General features: G+C 37.4%; 1 protein-coding gene across 1 annotated transcript in view; it reads right to left on the minus strand.

Annotated features, from left to right (window-relative positions):
- The window catches only part of LOC119577276 (pyruvate dehydrogenase (acetyl-transferring) kinase, mitochondrial-like), a 49,328-nt gene that overhangs the window by 21,384 nt on the left and 6,001 nt on the right, over positions 1 to 21,943 (minus strand). The window contains 8 exon segments of the mRNA XM_037925021.1: positions 439 to 508; positions 740 to 743; positions 1,870 to 1,971; positions 2,441 to 2,526; positions 5,680 to 5,713; positions 9,247 to 9,531; positions 10,025 to 10,182; positions 10,185 to 10,246. Coding sequence (XP_037780949.1) covers positions 439 to 508; positions 740 to 743; positions 1,870 to 1,971; positions 2,441 to 2,526; positions 5,680 to 5,713; positions 9,247 to 9,531; positions 10,025 to 10,182; positions 10,185 to 10,246 — 801 coding nt within the window.

Here is a 21,943-nt window from a genome sequence, read left to right on the forward strand (position 1 = left end):
AAGCTTCTCTGAGAGGGACACACCATGTTATCTTTGATATCTGGGGAATGGTATGACATGACACTAGTATAAAGCAGCAGAAAAGTGACATAAACATATTCATCAAGTCCTTTTTATCTGAAATCTCAATTTCATAAAAATCAAGAATATCTTTTATCCTCTATAAATGTACAAGATTTTTAAAAATACTGGACAAACTATGAACACATTAATACCAATACAAAATATCATGACACTTTTAACTGCCTGATAAGAAGTGAATCATCTGCTTTTCAGTACTGTATTATTATTAATAATAAAAAAATAAAGCTAAAAATAATTTTAAAAACATATTCCCCCCCACCACAAGAAAAACCACATTTATGTCAATGTCTGCTGCCTGTTAAAACAAATATAAACATGAGGAACTTGACAAAATAAAGCAACAAGACACTGTACCTGGTTCCCCAGCTTCTTTGAGGGTTACTGTCTTCTTGTCCTGGCCTGTGGGTGCAAGTGGGCAAAGCATCTACCATTAGTGTCACTAGAGACAATACAGAAGTATTGGGACCAGGATTATAAGCTTTTGAGAAAAAGATGAAATGAAATTATTCCCAAGTTCAAATTCTACCATAATTTTCCTCTTTTTTTGCCAATCATATATACAGTTTACAAAATGTTCTGTGATTCCTTTGGATTACGATTTTTCTCTAAAGCTGTTAATCGCCAGTCAACATATAAAAATAGTGTGAAACCTGACTAACCTGAAACAAGACAAGAATGGAGAACTCAATACCAATTCATCCAAAATAATTCAACCTATTTTGTTAAAATTCAAACTAATTTGAATATCAATTCTATATTGATCTTACTTTGACATAAATCTGAACTATATAAATACATATATATGTGTATAGAGAAAGAGAGAAAGAAGAAAAGTGAAAAAGAGAAAAAGAGAACAAGAGAAAGAGAGAAAAAGAAAGAGAAAAATGGGAAAGGGAAAGGAGAGAGAAAAGCATAGATATACAGATATATAGATATATATATAAATTCATATATTTATAGATATTCATAAATCTATACTTACTGAATACATGTCTATACATATGTACACTTTTTTATGTTTGCAAGTAAATATCTATTTTTTTTTACCTATCCATAATCAATTTAATCACCATATAAATCAATGGTCCAATATAGGATGAAGTGTTCAAAACCCCTACGACATAACTTTTTCATAATTATTCAGGTTTCGTATAAAATCAAAATCTAGATACAAACACTGAAATGAGAACCTGTGGATTTCTGTTATCAAAACAAACTTTAGAACTACTTGTGGCTTATTGTTTAGCTGCAATACACACAGACACCCACACACCACATTTTACAATCAATGTCAGTAGGTACAATCAAAATCTCCTAAATCACTACTAAACAATAAAAGCAACTCTGGTTATGACTAATATTTCATAAGACAGGCTATTTATCTCTAAAATTCTTACCAACCTATGTTGCAAACCATGAACTCTGTATTACAATGGACTGCAAAGGAAACCTTTACTCAAAGGAATCAATGAGTCAATAATTTTCATTACAGTAGAAACACACACACACACAAAAAAAACAATAATTACTGATCAAAATATTTGCTGAAATTCCATAACAAAAAACAGGTGAATAATATTTAGAACACTTAACCCCTTTCATTATTATGGAGGTAAGCTGCAATTTCCCAAGGTTGGAACCTGTTAGTGATATATGTGAAATCAACTGTGGGTGGCTTACCACCTAAATCTGGAACACTCACTTGGAGGGTTCAAAGATTCAGGGAGAATCTAATGAAAATAATCTCTTTTCTCCTTTTTGGATGTTAGACCAGCAATTCCTTACGGATCCATGCTGAATCCAGAGATCTTTTTGATGATAATGTACTCAGATGTAGTAATGGTCTTCATACTTCCTTTCTTAATAAAAAATACATTCAAAGTTACTCTTCAAAGAGAATACAACAGATTTTTTTTAAGAATCTTGAACAGATATACTTTGTTCTTATGCTTTCATATCTGCATCTGACTGAAGCCTTAAAAAAGTAAATGGAAATTTACTTTATCTGACATTTGATACTACTGCTCATATAAATACTTTTAAGTCCACCCTGACCTTTTGACACATTTTGAGCTAGTGATTCCAGGGTTCAGTCTATTCTCCTATCTACATATTTTTCTTTGTATAGTGAGAGTTATACTTTTAAAGGCCATTTGTTGTCAATAGCTATTTAAGCTTTATTGTCTGTTAGTTTATCATTTTTCACAAACCTAGAATACAAATGGACACAAGAAAGCATTAATTACAGCATGGTATATGTGAAATGTATCTGCTTAAAATTATACAAATGAACTGGGAATAAGAACATTCTATATGTGAGAAGGGACATTATGCATGGAAGACTGCAGCAGCTGACAGTTCTTCCATGTTGTCAGCTGCTAAATTTTGTAAAAGTGAATCATCCTTAACAGATTTTCCATACATATTTTGACACAAACATCTCTTATAAAGAAAAGGAAACCATCAGAACTTTTTCAGTATAAATGTTTTTTGTAATCACCTAACCATACATGAAACAACCCGCCAATAATTACTTTTCAAAAGCAAGTAAGCTATTTGAATTTGCAATTTGCCAGATGAAGCCTATACTTGTTACAATACATCACAGGCTTAGACTGGCATACATCCTAGAATATGACTAGCCTTAGGACATGTTTTGGCTACTGTGTATACTCTAATTTCAATTTAATTTAGATTTCACATGTAATTCTCTGGTCTTATAATATCCCCAACAATCTATCCATAATGTTAATCATTATAAAATTAAATTGACTTCAACAATTTATCCACTATATTAATCACAATATCAATCCTGATAAGATAAGATTGACTTCATCTATATCTAAATGATGTTCTGCTTGTTCATATGCAATTTTAGTATATTTGTAAGAGCTGCATCAGTATTCTTATTTGATGCATCTGATATTTTATTTTGAAATTTCCCCTAAAATACCATAGTGCAGGCACAAGCTAGATGCATCTTTAGATTCTTTATTAGAAGAAGAAGAAGAAGAAGAAGAAAAGAAGAAGAAAAAATATTACAAGTGATCATATAAATATATAAATATATATAATTAAATATATATATATATAAATATATATATATATAATATATATATATATAAATAAATATATATAGAAATAATATATATATAATATATAATAGTATAAAGTAAATATATATAATAAAATAGTATATAGTAAGATAGAGATATAAATAAGTATAGATAATGAAGATATGATAAATAGAATAGATATAATAATAATAGATATAAGTATAATAATAAAGATATATATATATATAAATAGTATATAGAATTATATATATATATTTATATATATATATATTATAGATATATATATTAGTATATATATATATATATATATATATATATTTAATATAGATATATATATATTATATATAATTGATATATATATATATCTTTATAATATATATTAGATATATATTTATATCTATATATATATATATATATAGATATATTAGATATAATATATATATATACATACTATATATATCAATATATATACAATTATAGATCATATATATATATATATATTTATATATATTATTTTTATATATTTATATATATATTTATATAATTTATATATATTTTATATATGATATATATATATAATATATATATATCTATTATATATATATATATATTATATTAATTTATATTATTTATAATTATATATTAATATATACTATTATACTATATATATATATATATATATATCTAATATATTCTATAGCATTATATTTATATATATATTTATATATTTTTTTTTCTTTTTTTTCAAAATACTGTATGACTCTCATTGTTAAAAACACTAAAACTTTGGAACAGCATCTGTGTATACAATAATGTAGTAGTGCAAACTTCACTGTATAAAAAAGGAAAACCAACACTAGTAACAACAGCAAGGAAGTGACAGTAATATTCATTACAGCAAGTATATATGCCAATGGAATAGTCTTCTAATTAATAAATCTTATGTGAACCCTGTAATCTTTGTTGGTACTTTCTGTCAAAGCATGGAGGTGCATAGCTTATCTCTATTCAAGTTAAGGTAAACACTTATTCCTTCAAAGACACACATGCATTTAAGTTCTGCATGTTGAGCATGTTTTTCGTCAGCAGAGCCAAACTTAAAAACTTAGTGTACTACAAGCAATGTGGACCCATCAAATGATGAATAATATAACAGCTGGGTTTAGCAATACAAAGGTGGAGGAACTAACTAAAGTGTGGTGAAAATCTACTGAAAATGAACATACTCTTCTCTTTCAGGGAAATAAATGTGACCAAAAAAAGCTGTGACTGAAGTTGAAGACCAATGAATATGAAATCATAGCCACAACTGCTCAACAGTCCTCACCCACGAAAATTCTGTAGGAAAAATGACATGAAACCATATAAGCATACAAGAGGGATAGGTTTGCAACCATGTGCTAGATCAGTCTTGTGGACTGTTGAATGTTAACTTGAACATCTGCCATGACCATGCATAAAGTTACCAAAGTAGGACATTTTCAACAACCTGATTTAAAAACAAATTAGTTCCTCCTGAAACAAGAAGTGCTGAATAAAGAGATAAACTCCAAAATTTTCAAATAAATATCAATTTCAAGGGTCATTTTGCTTGCACTCTGAACAATTCCCAGACTGGAGGGAGGGAGAGTAGGGGGGATGGGGGGGGGAAAGAGGAGGGAGGAGGAGGAGGAGGAGGAGGAGGAGGAGGAGGAGGAGAGGAGGAGGAGGAGGAGGAGGAGGAGGAGGAGGAGGAGGAGGAGGAGGAGGAGGAGGAGGAGAAGAAGAAGAAGAAGAAGAAGAAGAAGAAGAAGAAGAAGAAAGGAAAAAAAAGAAAAAGATGAAAGAAAAGAAAAGAAAAAGATGAAAGAAAAGAAAAGAAAAAAAGAAGAAAAGAAGAAAAAAAGAAACAAGAGAAAAAGAAAAAGAAAAAAGAAGAAAAAAGAAAAAGAAGAAGAAATAGAAGAGGAATCATTTATTCCTTAGAAAAGCGAGAGCCATGAAAAACAAAATGAAATGACTTGCTGTATAGGCCTAAGGAAAGGGGAATGTAAAAGGGGAGGGAAGAGCATTTGTGAGTGTCTTTTAGCAAAAGTACAAAGCTTCTTTCAATTCATATCATAATAACATTCACAATGACAAATTAATCATAACAAAGGAAAGGAATGCAAGATATATATAATATATATATATAATATATATATATATGTATTTCTATATATATATATATATATATATATATATATATATATATATATATAGGCCAATGATCAGACTCATCATATGTAAGCTTCATGTAACAAAATAAGAGTCAGTTATTAGTCCTACCACCTCATCTGTTTACCCTTTTCCTTGATTTTTGGAAAGCTCCATTTGTAATATTCTATTGTCTGTAATGTTATTAATATCTTATTAACAATTTAATAATCATAATATCAATAAAAATAATAACAGTATCAATATCAATAGCATTAGAAAAAAAACACATTTTCCCAAAATACAAGGAATGAGGAATTCAGGTGTGGTCACGTGGGCCTACTGATTCCTTGGTGGCTGCGCATATGTGGAGCCATCTGCATGTAACAAAATTCATAATGAATTATATGCATTTTCTATGAGTTTTTCCTGCAAAAATTCTTTTGATTGGTCAATCTCACATTGTACAGCAAACTCATCCTTGCTGAGATATGAAGGGTAAATATAATAACATAGATTCTGTTATATTTAAACACCAAATAATTACTGCTGACCGTAATTAACATTCACATTTCAAGAGATTCTGATTCCTTAAACTCTATTCTTCATTAAGAAACCATTATATTTAAAATGATGTTCTGTTGCTAAGAAAAAAAGAAAAAGAAGAAGAAATGGAAAAGGGAGGGAATATTTTTTCTTAGAAAAAGGAGGGGAAGAAAAAAAAAGAAAAGAGCGAAGGAAAGGAAAAGGGGGAAAGGAAAAAGGGGAGGGAAGGGGAGGGAGGTTGGGTTAGAAAAGAAAACCCCAAAAAACATAAAAAACAAGAAAAAAAAAAAGGAAAGGAAGGAAGAAAGAAAAAAAAAAAAAAAAAAAGGGGCCAAATGTTCAAAACCCAAAGAAAGCCAGAAAAAAAAAGAGCGGGTTTTTAGCCCCCACCTAAGGCCCCCTTTGGAAGGAAAGCCAAGGTAATAAAAAGGTCGAATGGAAAAAACAAACCCCAAAAAAAAATTTAAAAAAAAATAAATAAAAAATAATAACAGTAATATAAATGGGATTTTTTTTAGAAAAAAAAAAAAAAAAATAAAGGAAGGGGGGGAAAGGGGGAGGGGAATGCCTTTGGGTTGGATATTGAGTTTGGAGAAAAAATATAATGAAATAGGGCATTTTTATGGGGGGTTTTGAAAAAAGTTTGGGAAACAGGGAAGGGGGAAAATTTGGAGAAAAGGGGAAAAAATAAAAAAACGGGTTAAATTTAAAAAAAAAAGGAGAATTAAAAAAGAAAAAAAAGGATTTTAAAAATTTTGGAAAGAAAAAAAAAGGGGCGGGGGGAAAATAGAAAAGGGGGGGGGGAAAAGAAAAAAAGATGATGGTTAGTTAGATTGAAGGGTAGAAAACCCAAAAAAATAGGGTAAATTTTAATTTTTAAAAATTTTTAAAAATAAAAAAGAAAAATAATAAAAAAATAAAAAAAAAAAAATAAAAATGAAAAAATTTAAAAAATTTTTATATAGAGGGGAATTTTTATTAAAAGAAAAATTTATAAAAAAATTTTAAGAGATAAAAACCCATTAATAATAAAATTTTAAAAATTTGGTTGGAAAAAAGGGGGAAAGAAAGAAGAAAGGAAAAAAAATTTAAGTTTTATATCTTTTTTAATATATAGTAGATTATAAATATATTTTTTTAAAATATTTAGTAACGTAAAACCTTGGGGGGAAATAAAATTATGTTTGGAAATATAAAAAGATTATAAAAAAAAAAATAAAATATATATTTTAATTTTTAAAAGAAAATTTCAAGGTTTTAAAAGAAAGGGGAAAAATTTTAAAAGTTTGTAAAAAGGAATATTTTAAAAATGGTTTTAAAAAGATAAATATTTCATGTAATAAAAAAACCGAAATAAATAAAGGATATTATTTTTGGAAGAAAAATAAAAGGGGGGAAGGAATAAGTGGGGCAAAATTTGTATGTTGAAAAGAAAAAATAAAAATTATTAAAACCAAAATAAAAAGATTTTTTAATTTTTTAAAAATTAAAAATGGAAAAGAAGGTTGAAAGGGGAAAAAATTTAATTATGGTATTTTAGAAAAGGGGGTTTAAAGTAAAAATTGGTAAAAAGGGGTTTAATTTGGAAAAAGGTTTTAAAATTTAAAGAAAAATTTAAATGGGTCAATAATAATGTGGGGGGGGTTGGGGGGGAATTGATACTTTTAAAAATTTAAATATTAAAAATATTTTATGTTTAAATTTTCCTTAAAAAATATTAAATAAATTAACAAAGGAAAAGAAAAAAAGTAAATTTGTAAATTTTTGTTTAAATTATAATATAAAAGAAAATTTTAAATTTTAAAGATTAAGTTTAAGATTTAAGTTTTTGAAATAAAATTAAAATTTTTATATATTATGGGGATATCAATATTTTTATTAATTTTATAAAATAGGGTTTATTTAAATTTTTTAAATTTTAAATGGGAAAAAAATTGGGGGGTTTTTATGAAAAAAGTAAATTATTATATATATATATATATATATTTTATATATATATTTTATATTTTAATATATTATATATATATAAAAATATATTTTATATATATAATATAAAATTTTTATAAAAATTAATATATAATATTTTAAAAGAAAAAATAATATAAAAAGATATATAGAATAAATAATTTTAATATATTATATAAATAATATATTTTTAAAATTTTTTATAATATTAAAATAATATAAAAAATATTTTATATATAATATATTTTATAATATAATATATAAAATTTAATTTATAATTTAATTATTTAAATAAATTTTACATATATATACATATAAAAAAAGATACATTTTAATTTATATATAAAATTTTAAAATTTTTATAATATATAAAATATAAAGATTAATATATAAAATATATATATATAAATTTACATATAATTTTCAATATAATTTTTATAATTTTATATATATAATATATATAAATAAAATTAGACATATATAAAATTTATAAATTTTATATATTAAATTTTTATAATATTTTTTAATAAATATTTTAAATATCTATATTTAATATATAATATATAAAAAATATAACATATTTTGATAATTTTATAAAATTTTTATAATAATTTTATAAATATTTTATATAATTTTAAAAGAATATATTTTATTAATATATATAAATTTTAAAATTTTATAAATATATAATATATTAATATATTAAATTTTATAATATAAGAATTATTTTTTTTTTTAAAATTAATTTATATTATATATTAAAAATTTATAATATTTTAAAATTATAATATATATATATATTTTATATATATATAATATTTATTTTTAATGTATTATTTAGGGTTATATTATATATTTAAAATATAAATATATATATAGAATAAATTATATATAATGGATAAAAAAATAGATATATATATTAAGAGATAAATATAAAATAATTTATATATAAAATATTTATTGGGAGATAAAAATAGTATTATATAAAATATATAAAATAATAATATATTATTATATATATATTATTATAGTAAAATATATATATAATTATATGTATATTATTTTATATATAATATATATATTATATGTTATAGATTATATATATATAATATATATTATATATATATTTAAAATATTTTGTATATATTTATTATTATATATATGTATATATATTTATATATAATATTTTATATATAATAAAATGAATATATTATATTATTATTTATATTTTTATTTTATATATTATATATATATATATATATTTTTATAATAAAATATATAATTATATATATACCCAAACCCCTGTGTTTTCCTTTAATGAAAAGATAAGAAAGAACATTCTAATAAATCAAAATTGAATCATGCATTTGATTAAAAATTTCCCTCTCTTTTCTCATGCTTGGGAGGTGCCCCTAAAGGCATTTCAATAACACATACTGGCTGATGATTATCACAGAATGTAAAAACAGGTAGAAAACAAAGGTCTTTTTTAAACTTACTGTGCTGGTTGATGAGCATACGTATAGAAATGCGATTCATGTAAAATCTATCAAGGAAGTACTGTATGTTAGATTCCACATTGGCATTAATAGCATGTGCCTCTTTAAGCTCCATCACTCCCTGAGCCATTGTCATGACTACATCCTGGTGGCGATTTCGTATCTTTATCAACGCATCAGTGAACCTGTTGAAATTGGGATGAATTCAGGCAAGTCAAAACAATCCAATTGTATCTGCAAGGTTAACAATTGAAGAGAAGCTTTAAAATGATGCAATTTGAATACCAACGAGGTTTAAAATGGGGAGGGAATAGTGTTTCATTTAAAGACACTGAAAGATGTAAATCTAAATGACCACAGAACTAGTATGCAAAGGAGCATAGTGCAGGGTATGGGTACAGGGGAAAATCCATTCATGAAAATAAAATATCATACCTTTTGCTGAAAGAAATCAGCAATATGCCTTTTTATCCAGGAGTATTCCATAAATTTCAAAAAATTTTTACCCAAAAAGGACATACAACTTTTCCCCACCTATTGAAACCCTCAAAAAAATTTTTTCTTCAAAACAATATTTTAAATATTTTTTAAAAAGGGGGGTAATTTGAAAAAAAAAATTTAACAAACAAAATACACAGTAAGAAAAAAAAAAAAAGGAATAAAAAAAAACATACATACTTGTCCAAGATCTTTGAGTCATTGCAGTCCCCTTTCTCAAATTCCCAAAAAGGTCAACAACAAAACTCCATTCGATAGAGATCGCTGGGCGGCACAAACAGATGGGGATGTGCAGAGGTTTTTTTTGGCAGGGAAATTGACTCCTTCATGATATTGGCCCCAAAACTTTTGGGGGCTCCTTTCGCAAAAATAGAAAAGACTCGCTGTTTGTTGCATTCTGACCTGGAAAAATCAAGGTCATGCATCAGTAAAGGTAACCGAAATTGAAGTAATTGAGAGAGAGAGAGAGAGAGAGAGAGAGAGAGAGAGAGAGAGAGAGGAGGAGAGGAGAGGGGAGAGGAGGGGAGAGGGGGGAGGGGGAGAGAGAGAAAAAGAGGAGAGAAAAGAGAAAGAGAGAAAAAGAGAGGGAGGAGGGGGGGGGGGAAAGGGGGGAGGGGGAGGGGGGGGGGGGGGAGAGGGGAGGGAGAGGGGGAGGGGGAGAAAAGAGAAGGGAGAGAGAGCGGAGAGAGAGAGGAGAGAGAGGAGAGCGGAGGAGAGAGAAGAGGGGAGAAAAAAGGAAAAAGAGAAAGAAAAGAGGGAAAGGAGGGGGGGGGGGAGGGGAGGGGGGAGGGGGAGGGGGAGAGAGGGCGAGAGAGAGAGAGGAGAGAGAGATGGGAGAGAGGAGAGAGGGGAGAGAAGAGGGAGAGAGAGAGAGGGGGGAGAGGGGAGAAAAAAGGGAGAGAAAAGAGAGAGAGAGAAAAAGGGGAGAGAGAGGGGGTTGGGGGAGAGAGAGGGGAGAGAAGGGGAAAAAAAAAGAGGGGAGAGAGAGGAGAAAAAGAAAAAAAAAAAAAAAAAAGAGAAAAAAGAGAAAGAGGAAAGAGGAAAACCCGGGGAGACGAGAGAGGGGGAGGAGGCCCCGAGAGGGGAGAGAAAGGTAAGAGAAAAGAGAAAGGGAAAGAGAGGAGAGAAAGGGAAAAGAGAGAGAGAGAGAGGGGAAAAGAGAGGGGAGGGGAGAGAAAAAGAGAAAAGAGAAAAAAAAAAGAGAGGAGGGGGGAGAGAAAAAAGAGAGGAGAGAAAAAAAAAAGGGAGGAAAAAAAGAAAGGGAGAGAGGAAAAAAGGGGAGGGGAGAGAGGGGGGCGAAAAAGAGAGAAAAAAAAAGAGAGAAAAAAGAGAGAGAGAGAGAAGGGGAGAGAAAAAAAAAGAGAGAGAGGAAAAAAGAGAGAAAAAAAGAGGAGAGAGAGAGAAAAAAAAGAAAAGAGAGAAAAAGAAAAAAAAAAAGAAAAAAGAAAAAAAAAAGAGAGAAAAAAAAAAGAGGGAAAAAAAAGGGGAAAAAAAAAGAGAAAGAAAAGAGAGAGAAAAAAAGAGAGAGAAAAAAAAAGAGAGAGAAAAAAAAAAAAAAGGGGAGAGAAAAGAGAAAAAAAGGAGAGGGGAAAAAAAAAAAAAGAAAAAAAAGAAAAAGAGAAAAAAAAAAGAGAGAGAAAAAGGGGGAAAAAAAGATAGAGAAAAAAGAGAGAAAAAAGAGGGGGAGAGAAAAAGGGGAGAGAGAGAGAGAGAGAGAGGGAAAAGAGAGAGGAGAGGAGAGAGGAGAGAGAGAGGGAAAAGAGAGGGGGAGATGAGAGAGAAGAGGGACGAGAAAAGAGGGAAAAAAAGAAGGGAGAGGTTAGATGAGAAAAGGTTTAGAGAGAGGGAGAAAAAAGGGAGAAGAGAGAGGGAAAAAGGAAAAGGGGAGAGAGAAAAAGAGGGAGAGAAAAAAAAAAGAGAGAGGGGGGAAAAAAGAGAGAGGGAGAGGAGAAGGGGGAGAGAAAAAGGGGGAGAGAAAAAGGGGGTAGAGGAAAAAAGGGGGGAGGGGGGAGAGAGAGGGAGAGAAAAAGGGAGAGAGAAAAAAAAAAGAGGAAAGAAAAAAGGGGGAAGAGAAAAAAAAGAGGGGGAAAAAGGGTGAGGGGGGGGGGGGGGGGGGGGGGGGGGGGGGGGGGGGGGGGGGGGGGGGGGGGGGGGGGGGGGGGGGGGGGGGGGGGGGGGGGGGGGGGGGGGGGGGGGGGGGGGGGGGGGGGGGGGGGGGGGGGGGGGGGGGGGGGGGAAAAAAAAAAAAAAAAAAAAAAAAAAAAAAAAAAAAAAAAAAAAAAAAAAAAAAAAAAAAAAAAAAAAAAAAAAAAAAAAAAAAAAAAAAAAAAAAAAAAAAAAAAAAAAAAAAAAAAGAGAGAGGGGGTTGGGGGTATTGGGGAGAGGGGTGAGTATGGAAGAGAGTGGAGTATGGGGGTTTAGAGTGTTGGGGGGTATGAAAAGAGGGGGTTTGGTTAAATGGAGAGAGGGGTGAGTAAAGGGGGGGAGAGAGAGAAAAAGAGAGAGAGAAAAAAAGAGAGAGAGAAGAGAGAGAGAGGGAGCGAAGAAGAAGGAGAGAAAGAGAGAGAGAGAGTGGAGAGAGAGGGGGAGAGAGAGAGTGAGTATGAGAGTGTGAGTAGAGAGAGTGTGAGTATGAGAGAGGAATGAGTGGAGTATGAGAGAGTGTGAGTATGAGAGAGTGTGAGTATGAGAGAGTGTGAGTATGAGAGGTGGAGTATGAGAGAGTGTGAGTATGAGAGAGTGTGAGTATGAGAGAGTGTGAGTATGAGAGAGTGTGAGTTTGAGAGTGTGTGAGTATGAGAGAGTGAGAGTGTGAGAGAGTGTGAGTATGAGAGAGTGTGAGTATGAGTATGAGAGAGTGTGAGTATGAGAGAGTGTGAGTATGAGAGGGTGAGTGAGTGAGTGAGTGAGAGTGAGAGTGTGAGAAACTTTTTTATTAGAATTAGACCGAAAGTAGGAATGAGTGACAATCAAAGTGAAGGTGAAGGTGAAAGTGAAAATCAGCAAGAGCAAGATTAAGAGTGGGTGTGAGGGTAAGAGCGAGAGTAATAGTGAGGGCGAGAGAACGAGCCCATTTAAAAGGAGTATAACACAAGTGAGCAATCGTGTGTTCGACTGCATATCGCCCCCCCCCCCCCAGGTTCGAACCGCACGCCCGCGGAGCCGAACCTGCCAGTCACGCGGTTGCATCATCACTGGCCGCGCTAACGTCAGCTGGGAACCTCGCCGGCGCAAGGTGGTTATAACCGGGTTCAAAAGGTAAAACTTACCTGGGTGCGTGGGTACCGAGTCGCATGTAAACAAAACTGATAAGGATCCCTTTTCATATCATGCGTTACTTAACAAGCGGCAAAATACAGCAAAGATCAAAGAAACAATGAATAAGAATGAGACAATTGAATACATACAAACAAATATTGTAGCTCTTTTGCACTGACATGCCGTCGCCATCCTTGAAGTTCAACGCAAATACTCGCGCCAAAAGACACCTCTCCATAACAAAATAAGGAAAATGATCTCGATAAAAGGGCATTTAAAAGAAAAAATCGGAGTAGAGGAAGAAAAGAACAAGAAAAAAGGAAATATAGAAATGAAAAAAAAAAACACGGAGCAGAGCAGGAAACGTATGTGTTGCTCTTCCAAAACCAGAGAAATCTGGTAAAATGCATATAAATATTATGACAATCGACATCGCTGCATATAGAGATAGGAGATAAAAAAGACAAGTGGAAGCCAAGTTCACAGTAAACATGATTAGATACAGAGCAGAGAAGGCATTGTTGCTGATCTCTGGGGCAAGGGAGGCGTGGAGGACAGGCAGCGGGAGCGGGAGGGAGAGGAAGGACAGGCAGAGGGAGCACAATCAGTCCAGGGAGTAGGAGAGGGAGGAAGGGGAAGGCCACAGGGAGTGGGAGTTGGGGCAAGGGAGAACACGAATATTTCAACGTCAAACCTATTAGCAGCTGGCCATAAACCAAAGAAATAGCATCTAAAGATAATAGGGGTACGGTCACAACACAACAAAGATAAGCACAAGGCAAAGGTTGAGGTCGCAGTGACCCGATAAAACTGGTTAGCGACGCCTTCTCTGCTTCTCCCCTGGCGTGAAATGCAACCCCTACGCCATGACTGACCCTCCAGGCCTCCGCTAAATGCCCTCCCCGTACTCCCTGACCTAACATGGTCAGCGTAATCATTATGCATAATAGGCATTATCTGCGTTGCTAGGTAATGCGACTGCTTCTGCCTCCTAAGCTGGCAGATCGTGTTGCCAGTCAAGCTGACGAAGACTTTCTCCAACAGGCACTTTAGGAGGCGAGTGAATTGCCTATTCACACGAGTCGTCTTGCACGGGTTCTGCGACGGGCGTTTCGCAATCTGACACAGTGGCTGGATTACAATTTGCGTTTTTCTCGACCCTCTCTTTTCAGGTCCTCAGTGACGGCGGTATTTGCCAGGTCATGTTGCCTTGACACATCATAGCCCGAGAAAGGTTCATGCTGCGCACATTTAGCATCTGCGTAGGTCGCGTGGGTCCGAATCGAAGGATGTGCTGATAGAACGCAATCCTTCGCATCCAGTGCCCTGCCAAGCCAATTCAATAATGCTCCTAATTGGATGTGTTTTTAAGTCACGAGGGCTACTTTGAACACACAATATCGCTTATAATTTCAAAACTTTCAATTAAAGACGGCTTAGATAGCTAACAAAAAGATAAGTGAAAGTGCATTTAATTAAGCTGCAAGGCGCCAGACAAATCGTGGAGATGCTCCAAGAAAAAATAAGCAAGGTCAATCAATGGGCGCTGAAAACTATCGCACTCGCCAATGAATGACGTCAGCAAACAGCATTTACTTTCGTCTTCAGAGACTCGGACTGTTCTCTCGCAGTTGGTGCTCAACCCAGCGACGTCAGAGTAGCCCGTTGATGCCACAGCACAGGATATTTTAGAAACAATCCCCGCGGACAGCGGTGAAGCAGGTCCTCCCCCGCCCTCCCCCACCCTTCTATCCGCCAAGGCCATTGGGTATAGGAAGGTTGACACCGGAATAGCGGCCAAAGGATGGTACGCGACACTGCGAGACTACCCAGACTATTGACGTACAACAAATATGCAATGCCAAAGCTAGAATCAAAGCCAACGAACAATGCATGCAACAGTGCAGCCAAGAGTGAGATGGTGGAGGTCGGAGAGAAGAGAAGAGAAGAGAAATGAGGGAGAGGGGGGAAAGAGAGAGAGAGAGAGAAAGAGAGAGGGAGAGAGACAGAGAAAAAGAGAGAGGAGAGAGAGAGGGGAGAAGAGAGAGAGGGAGAAAGAGAGGGGGGGGAAGAGAGAGAGAGGGGGAAGAGAGAGGGGGGGAAGGGAGAGAGAGGGGGGGAAAGAGAGAGAGAGGGGAGAGAGAGAAGAGGAGAGAGAGGGAAGAGAGAGGGGAGAGAAGAGAGAGAGAGAGAGAGAGAGAGAGGAGAGAGAGAGAGGAAAGAGAGAGAGAGAGAGAGGAAAGAGAGAGGAGAGAGAGAGGAGGGAGAAAGAGAGAGAGGAGAGAGAGGAGAGAGACGAGGAGAAAGAGAGAGAGAGAGAGAGAGAGAGAGAGAGAGAGAGAGACGGAAGAGAGAGAGAGAGAGAAAGAGAGAGAGAGTGAGAGAGAGAGAGAGAGAAGAGAGGAGAGGGGAAGAGGAGGGAGGAGGGAGAGGGGGGAGGAGAAGAGAGGAGAGAGAGAGAGAGGGAGAGAGAGAGGAGGAGAGAGAGAGAGAGGAGGGAGAGAGAGAGAGAGGAGGAGGGAGAGAGAGAGAGAAGAGAGAGAGAGAGGGGGGGAGAGAGAGAGGGGGGAGAGAGAGAGGGGGGGAAGAGAGAGAGGGGGGAGAGGAGGAGAGAGAGAGAGAGGAGAAGAGAGAGAGAGGGGGGGAAGAGAGAGGGGGGGAAGAGAGAGAGAGAGAGAGAGAGAGAGAGAGAGAGAGAGAGAGAGGAGAGAGAGAGAGAGAGAGAGAGAGAGAGAGAGAGAGAGAGAGAGAGAGCGAGAGCCGCCCACCTACAGGTGCGGGCTTGCCGGGGCACGAGACAAGACGCACTTGGGCAATTCCGTCGACATTCACACTCGAACTTTTTCAATGGCTGCAGATGGACTGCCAACTGATCTATCGACCCGACTTGCTTCCTGCTGTGTGTGTACTCCCTGACTGTCTAGCGTTTAATCTACTTCCGACATGAAATTAATTACCATGATATTCATTACACGCATTTCTCCGGCGTGCTAAAATGGCCAGACCCGTTTCGCTTAGCCTTTAGACGCCCAAATCAATTGCCACAGAGGGGCTTCCATCGCCATCACGATCCCACTCCCGGACACGAGCTCCAAGCTTCCCTCGCTTAGGCTTCGGCAACTCCCGTGACACAGAACCTGTCGGTTCCTTCCACTCCGCATGCACGCGCAGTGCACGCGCATTCAGGCAAGCATGCGCGTTCGGCAGACCCACAAAATCATTACAGACTTTACTAAGAACTTGGCTTTCCCTCCCCGTTCCCGAACTTTCCAAACCAACCTGGATGCTGCGGAATTCCGATCGCTTTTCCTGCGCGCCTCCAAAGGCCACACTCCATCTGCTCGAGGAGCCATACCGGGTTTTCGAGGATTCACGGGCCGCTCATGAGGCCGAAATTTTCCTCCAGACTGCGACGGCGCTCACGAAACTTTGCGCCAGTATGCTGGCTGTAGATGAATCATTATTGTCATGTTTTGAAGAAGTTGGGCGATTCGTCCTCGAGCTTCTTGGGGCGGCGTGTCATCCGCCTTGCGCTCCACCACAGGACAGAGAGGCGAACGGGTAAGACGCCAGAGCCCAAAGAACACATGGCGTTGCTCTGCCGCCAGCCCGGTGTGGGATGGGAACCTATGGGGTCCCAGAGCTGCCGCATCGGGCACTACCGTCGGCCTATTCACATTCCCTGGCCGTAGTTCTCCCATCACCTCCAATTCCTGCAATTCTCGCTCTTGCATAATCAGATACAGTGTACATAAATAACCCTCGCATGTGACTAAACACTGAGCAACTGAGAGTATTAACAGTTCTTAAAAGTCACCCGACGTGCAGTGTGGTTGTCCTCGTGACTAGCAGAAAAAACTTCCCTTTGGAACTAATGCAGCCAAAACGCGCACAAACAACGACAGAAGCAAAATCCCCTGCCAAATGAGAGGGCCCTCCTCCCCGCCCCTGTCTTCAACAGGGCCTCGGAGGTGCGTCCCTGCGGGGCTCGTTTTACGTAAGGGGAGGCGGGGCCACGATTGGTCCGCTAACATTTTCATCCGGGTCTTGTCCGCATATTCAGATGGCGGAGGGACGAATGGGGGAGGCAACGGGACACGGAGAGCGGGAAGATACGGGGAAAAGAGGAACTGGGAGAGGGAGAGAATACGAGGAAGAAAGGGAGTGGGAGAGGATACGAGGAAAAGAGGGAGATGGAGAGGATACGAGGAAAGGAGGGAGAGGGAGAGGGAGAGGGAGAGAGAGAGGATACGAGGAAAGGAGGAAGGAGCTCTGGGATAGAAAAAGAAGCGAAAAAGACAGATAAAGAAAGAGAAAAACAGATGTATTGATATGACTATACTCTTGGTGAGAAAGCATAGCGCAGAGAGAGAAGGGCGAAGGTAAGGGAACAATAAAATGAAAAGATGAAAAAGAAAGAAATATAGAAAAAGGAAAAGTAAAGACTGAAATAAATAATATATATATTTATACATGTATATGTATACATATATACATACAATGTGTGTGTGTGAGTGTGTGTGTGTGTGTGTGTGTGTGTGTGTGTGTGTGTGTGTGTGTGTGTGTGTGTGTGTGTGGTGTGTGTGTGTGTGTGTGTGTGTGTGTGTGTGTGGTGTGTGTGTGGTGGGTGTGTGTGGAGTGGTGAGTGTGTGTGTGTGTGTGTGTGTGTGTGTGTGTGTGTGTGTGTGTGTGTGTGCGTGTGCGTGTGCGTGTGCGTGTGCGTGTGCGTGTGCGTGTGCGTGCGTGCATTATAATTATTTATTTGTATATACATACAAATATACAATTACACACACACACACACATATATACATATATATACACACATATCCATGTATGAGTTAGACAAATATGTACATATAAATGCGTGCATGCTTTCATCTGCACGTGCACACGAACACTCCTCCAGGCACGTGATTCGAGCTCCACTCATATGATCTGGCAAGTGCAGAAATGTTACAGGGAGGAGAGGGGAGGAGGAGGGGAGGAGGAGGGGAGGAGAGGGGTGAGAGGGGGAGGAGGGGGAGGGGGAGGGGATGGGGAGCAGGGGAGGGGGAGCAGGGGAGGAGAGAGGGGAGAGGGAGAAGAGAGAACAATGCAGGGAAGATGAGAAAGAAATGCGTTGAAGAATGAAGGCAGAGGTGAGAGAGCGGAGGAGCGCGGGGGCGGGAAGGACACCCATGTGAATAGGGAGAGGAGAGCGGGCGAGCACGTGACCTCAAGCGGGAGGAAAAAATCTGCTTGCAATCCGCGCGCTTGCTGTGAAAAGTGCGCCGAAGATCACTGCAAATGCCTCCATTCCGTTCGAGGGAAGAAAAAACACGCGAGAATAGATCAGAGCATCCTTTAAGGCACGAAAGAAATATGTAGTGACCTAATACTGGCAAGCTTTTGATACGCATGTTAGCATGGTTAGATGTGTCCTTAAATGACAGCGGTCTGCCTGTCACCAGTCAAGCTAGCTTTCTGTCTATTTGTCAGTCTGTCTGCACGTCTGTCAGTCTGTTTACCATTACAGTTAGTATGCGTATAAAAAACTGTTTTTTTTTTCTTGCGACTGCCTGTAGAAGTAGCAAGTATACTGCAACTGTTTACCTACATGTGTATGGGTGCGATTTAGAAAAATAGAGGTAAATACTTGCCTTAATGATAAGGGTTTGTTTATAGGTAATTATCATCACTGGATATGTACCTTAGAAAGGGCACAAGTGTTCTGAAATACCGCAAATCTAGACCCACGCACACATCCGCCCACACGAGGCCATTTGCCGCCTCCCGCCGAGTTTCAGAAGACCCAGATACGAAGCCCTGAGCGCGAACCGTCACCGACACAAATGCTTACGGCATCTATTACTAACGCTGCCGTTACTAACATCTGCAATGACAGGTCAAGTTGCAAACTACAACGGATTGCCGACAAATCTGGTCTCCAGATTTAACAAAGCTAAGTCATATTTTCATGAAAACGTTTGTCATACAACGACCTTCAATTCTTATTATCGGTTAGGATTAGATCCCGGAAAATAATAAAGACTAAGAATCTAATGTTATCGGAAATAACATCCCTCGCAGCCTTCTTGGAAAAACATTGTTCTTTTTCTTTGCTATTAACAGCGTAGGTGCCGAGCTCGTCCTACACGATGTCAACTGCTATTACAACACGCCCCCGCACACACACACCAACCACAAAGACACAGACACAGACACAGACACACACACACACACACACACACACACACACACGCACGCACGCACGCACGCACGCACACACACACGCACGCACGCACGCACGCACGCACGCACGCCGCTCTGCTTCTGGGTCACCTTCAGCCAGAGGTCGACTCCATCATATGGTACTCGCCAAGTCCTGACGAGCGAAAGCGCCCTTTCCCGCAGCTCCCTTGCCCTGGTATAAGCCGGCGTATTGCTCACTTCACCTCCGTTCTTAAAGTCCACGGTTGAAAAGAATGTCGAATTCTTATATCAAAAACTGATCTTTGAACTAGATATTATTTAATGCTTTATATATATATATATATATATATATATATATATAATATATATATATATATATATATATATATATATATATATATGCATACACACAAGTAATTTTTAACTGCAGTGCAAAAAAAACATTGTATGTTACCTAATGAACTATTTTCTCTCATAACAGTTATTCAGTCCTTTAAAGAATATAAAATCTCTAAGAATAGTACGGGCAGTGTATGAATCTTCCGAGTCCTTCTGGTTAACAAGATGAGAAACGGATAAAACGAAATCACATTCTTTAAATTAATTTTGGGAAAGCACATCATCACAGAGACTCCATAATTATGGGTCATATATATTTGGTGTACATATAGCACTGCACTTTACAATAGTTTGCACAAACATTGGGAGATAGTGATAAATATTCAAATTCAAAATTATAATTAAAAAAATTTAAGCACAATCATCATATTATAATTACGATTTTTACTCTAATCAAAATCGACTTCAATCGCGTATTTCAAACTGATTGATTTAAATCATGCCAGTCTTGTTGAAATGAACAATGAGCTCCCTTCCCTTTAGTTCCGCCTGCCCGCCCCCACTTGCTCTCAATCGAGTGTCAGCCACCTCACCCCATTTGCTTTCGGCGTCAGCCATCCTCATCCCAAATACCATGAACCAGGTGTCAGCGACCCCAGTCTCACCCGTTCCGACGCCCTTTACGAAGGAGCAAGCACATCACACCGCAGCTGCCATCAACACCGCGAATCCTATGAACTCAAGTGACGAGGCTCGTATCTTTGTATTTCCCAATCTGCTGATCATCCACTTAGCGGGAGAAATTAAAAAACACGCAACGAGACGAGGAGGAAGGAACGGAGGAAGGAAGTGAGAACGGGGAGGATTAAGAGGAAGCGTCGAGGGGGCGAGCAGGATGCCCGCAAAGGAACAAACGAAGGCGCGCGACAGAGCCCACTCGCCGCCAATCGCAGCCGCGGAGTCAGACACACCCCCAACGTAGGCGCCAAAACGCCATCCCAGCTTATTTTTACCGGAGCAGGTAGCCAGCTTGTCCTGATAACTAGCACACGCGTTTGGAATGCACTCCTGTTTGTGTTTAGGAAGCATTTGTTGTGAAAATAAGGGGAAGCTTTTAATTCTTTCCTTTTTGGTTCGGCGTGGTTGGGGTACGCTGTATAATGTTACGTTGTGCTTTCGTTAGGGTCAAGGTATTCCATCATCAAACAACAAAATTAACCTGCTCTCCCAATATTAATTTCCTGCAAACCTAAACATACGCGTCACATTCTGTAAATTCCAGCCTCTATCGCTATTCCGGTGTGCCCCCTCCCCCCCAAGAAAAACATCCTACAGTAAGCTGATCTCGAGACCGTTGTGGCTGAGAGCTACTTTTTTTGGTTAAATGGTTGTTTCAAAGTCTCACACAAAATTTAGCAGAGAAGACAAGTATAAACTTTATTTAATTTCAATTCAGGATGAGTTTTCTAACTAATCATCTTAATTAATGCAGCTATTCATGCGGCCATTTATTGTTCGCGTTCACACGGCAGCGTCCGTTTTTAACACGGCCTCGACAACCTTCACACAGTCCACGTGTCAACGCAACGTGCCCGAAGTGAAGGCCGAGGAACAACAGCATTTCTTCAATACGGGAGGGTTGAAAACAGTAGAATTTAGTGCATGATGATGATTAGTGGTGATGGTGAGCCGTTTGATGCTGCACTAAAAATTTGGTCAGATGGTGGAGTCTCAACAATGTTTACTGCGGCCTGACGTTCATGCCTGGGATGCGGCTGACGGGAAGGGCTGGGTTTTATCCTGTGTCGGTGGGTGTCCACTGGCATCAGGATGGCGGGGTGAGGATTCATGGCGGGGTGAGGATTCATGGCGGGGTGAGGATTCATGGCGGGGTGAGGATTCATGGCGGGGTGAGGATGCATGGCGGGGTGAGGATGCATGGCACTGGTAGGGCGTCATCTGGTGGGGGAGGTTGTTAGCACCTTTCAGCGGAGTGGCTGTTGGTAGGTAGCGGTAGATTTATTTAATGGTGTAGTGATCAACAGAGATGTGGCATGATCGCGGCCTTAAGGACAATGACGTCACGAGTCCTCCGAGCCAGCCAAGCCGGTGGGGGGGGGGGGGTCCCAAGGGTGGGCGTGAGTTAATTTTGGCACCATTTCCTTCATGATGCTATCAACTTGCCAAATTCTCTTCGGAGCTGGATTTGCTTGTACATTTCTACCTTGTTGTGGCCCATATCTACCCACACTGGTGGCCAGTTCAGGGATCTGTTTACCTTGGTGACCCTGGCTACTCACCGGGCAC

Source organism: Penaeus monodon, chromosome 9, assembly GCF_015228065.2.
Source record: "Penaeus monodon isolate SGIC_2016 chromosome 9, NSTDA_Pmon_1, whole genome shotgun sequence".
In the NCBI taxonomy this organism is placed as follows: Eukaryota; Metazoa; Arthropoda; class Malacostraca; order Decapoda; family Penaeidae; genus Penaeus; species Penaeus monodon.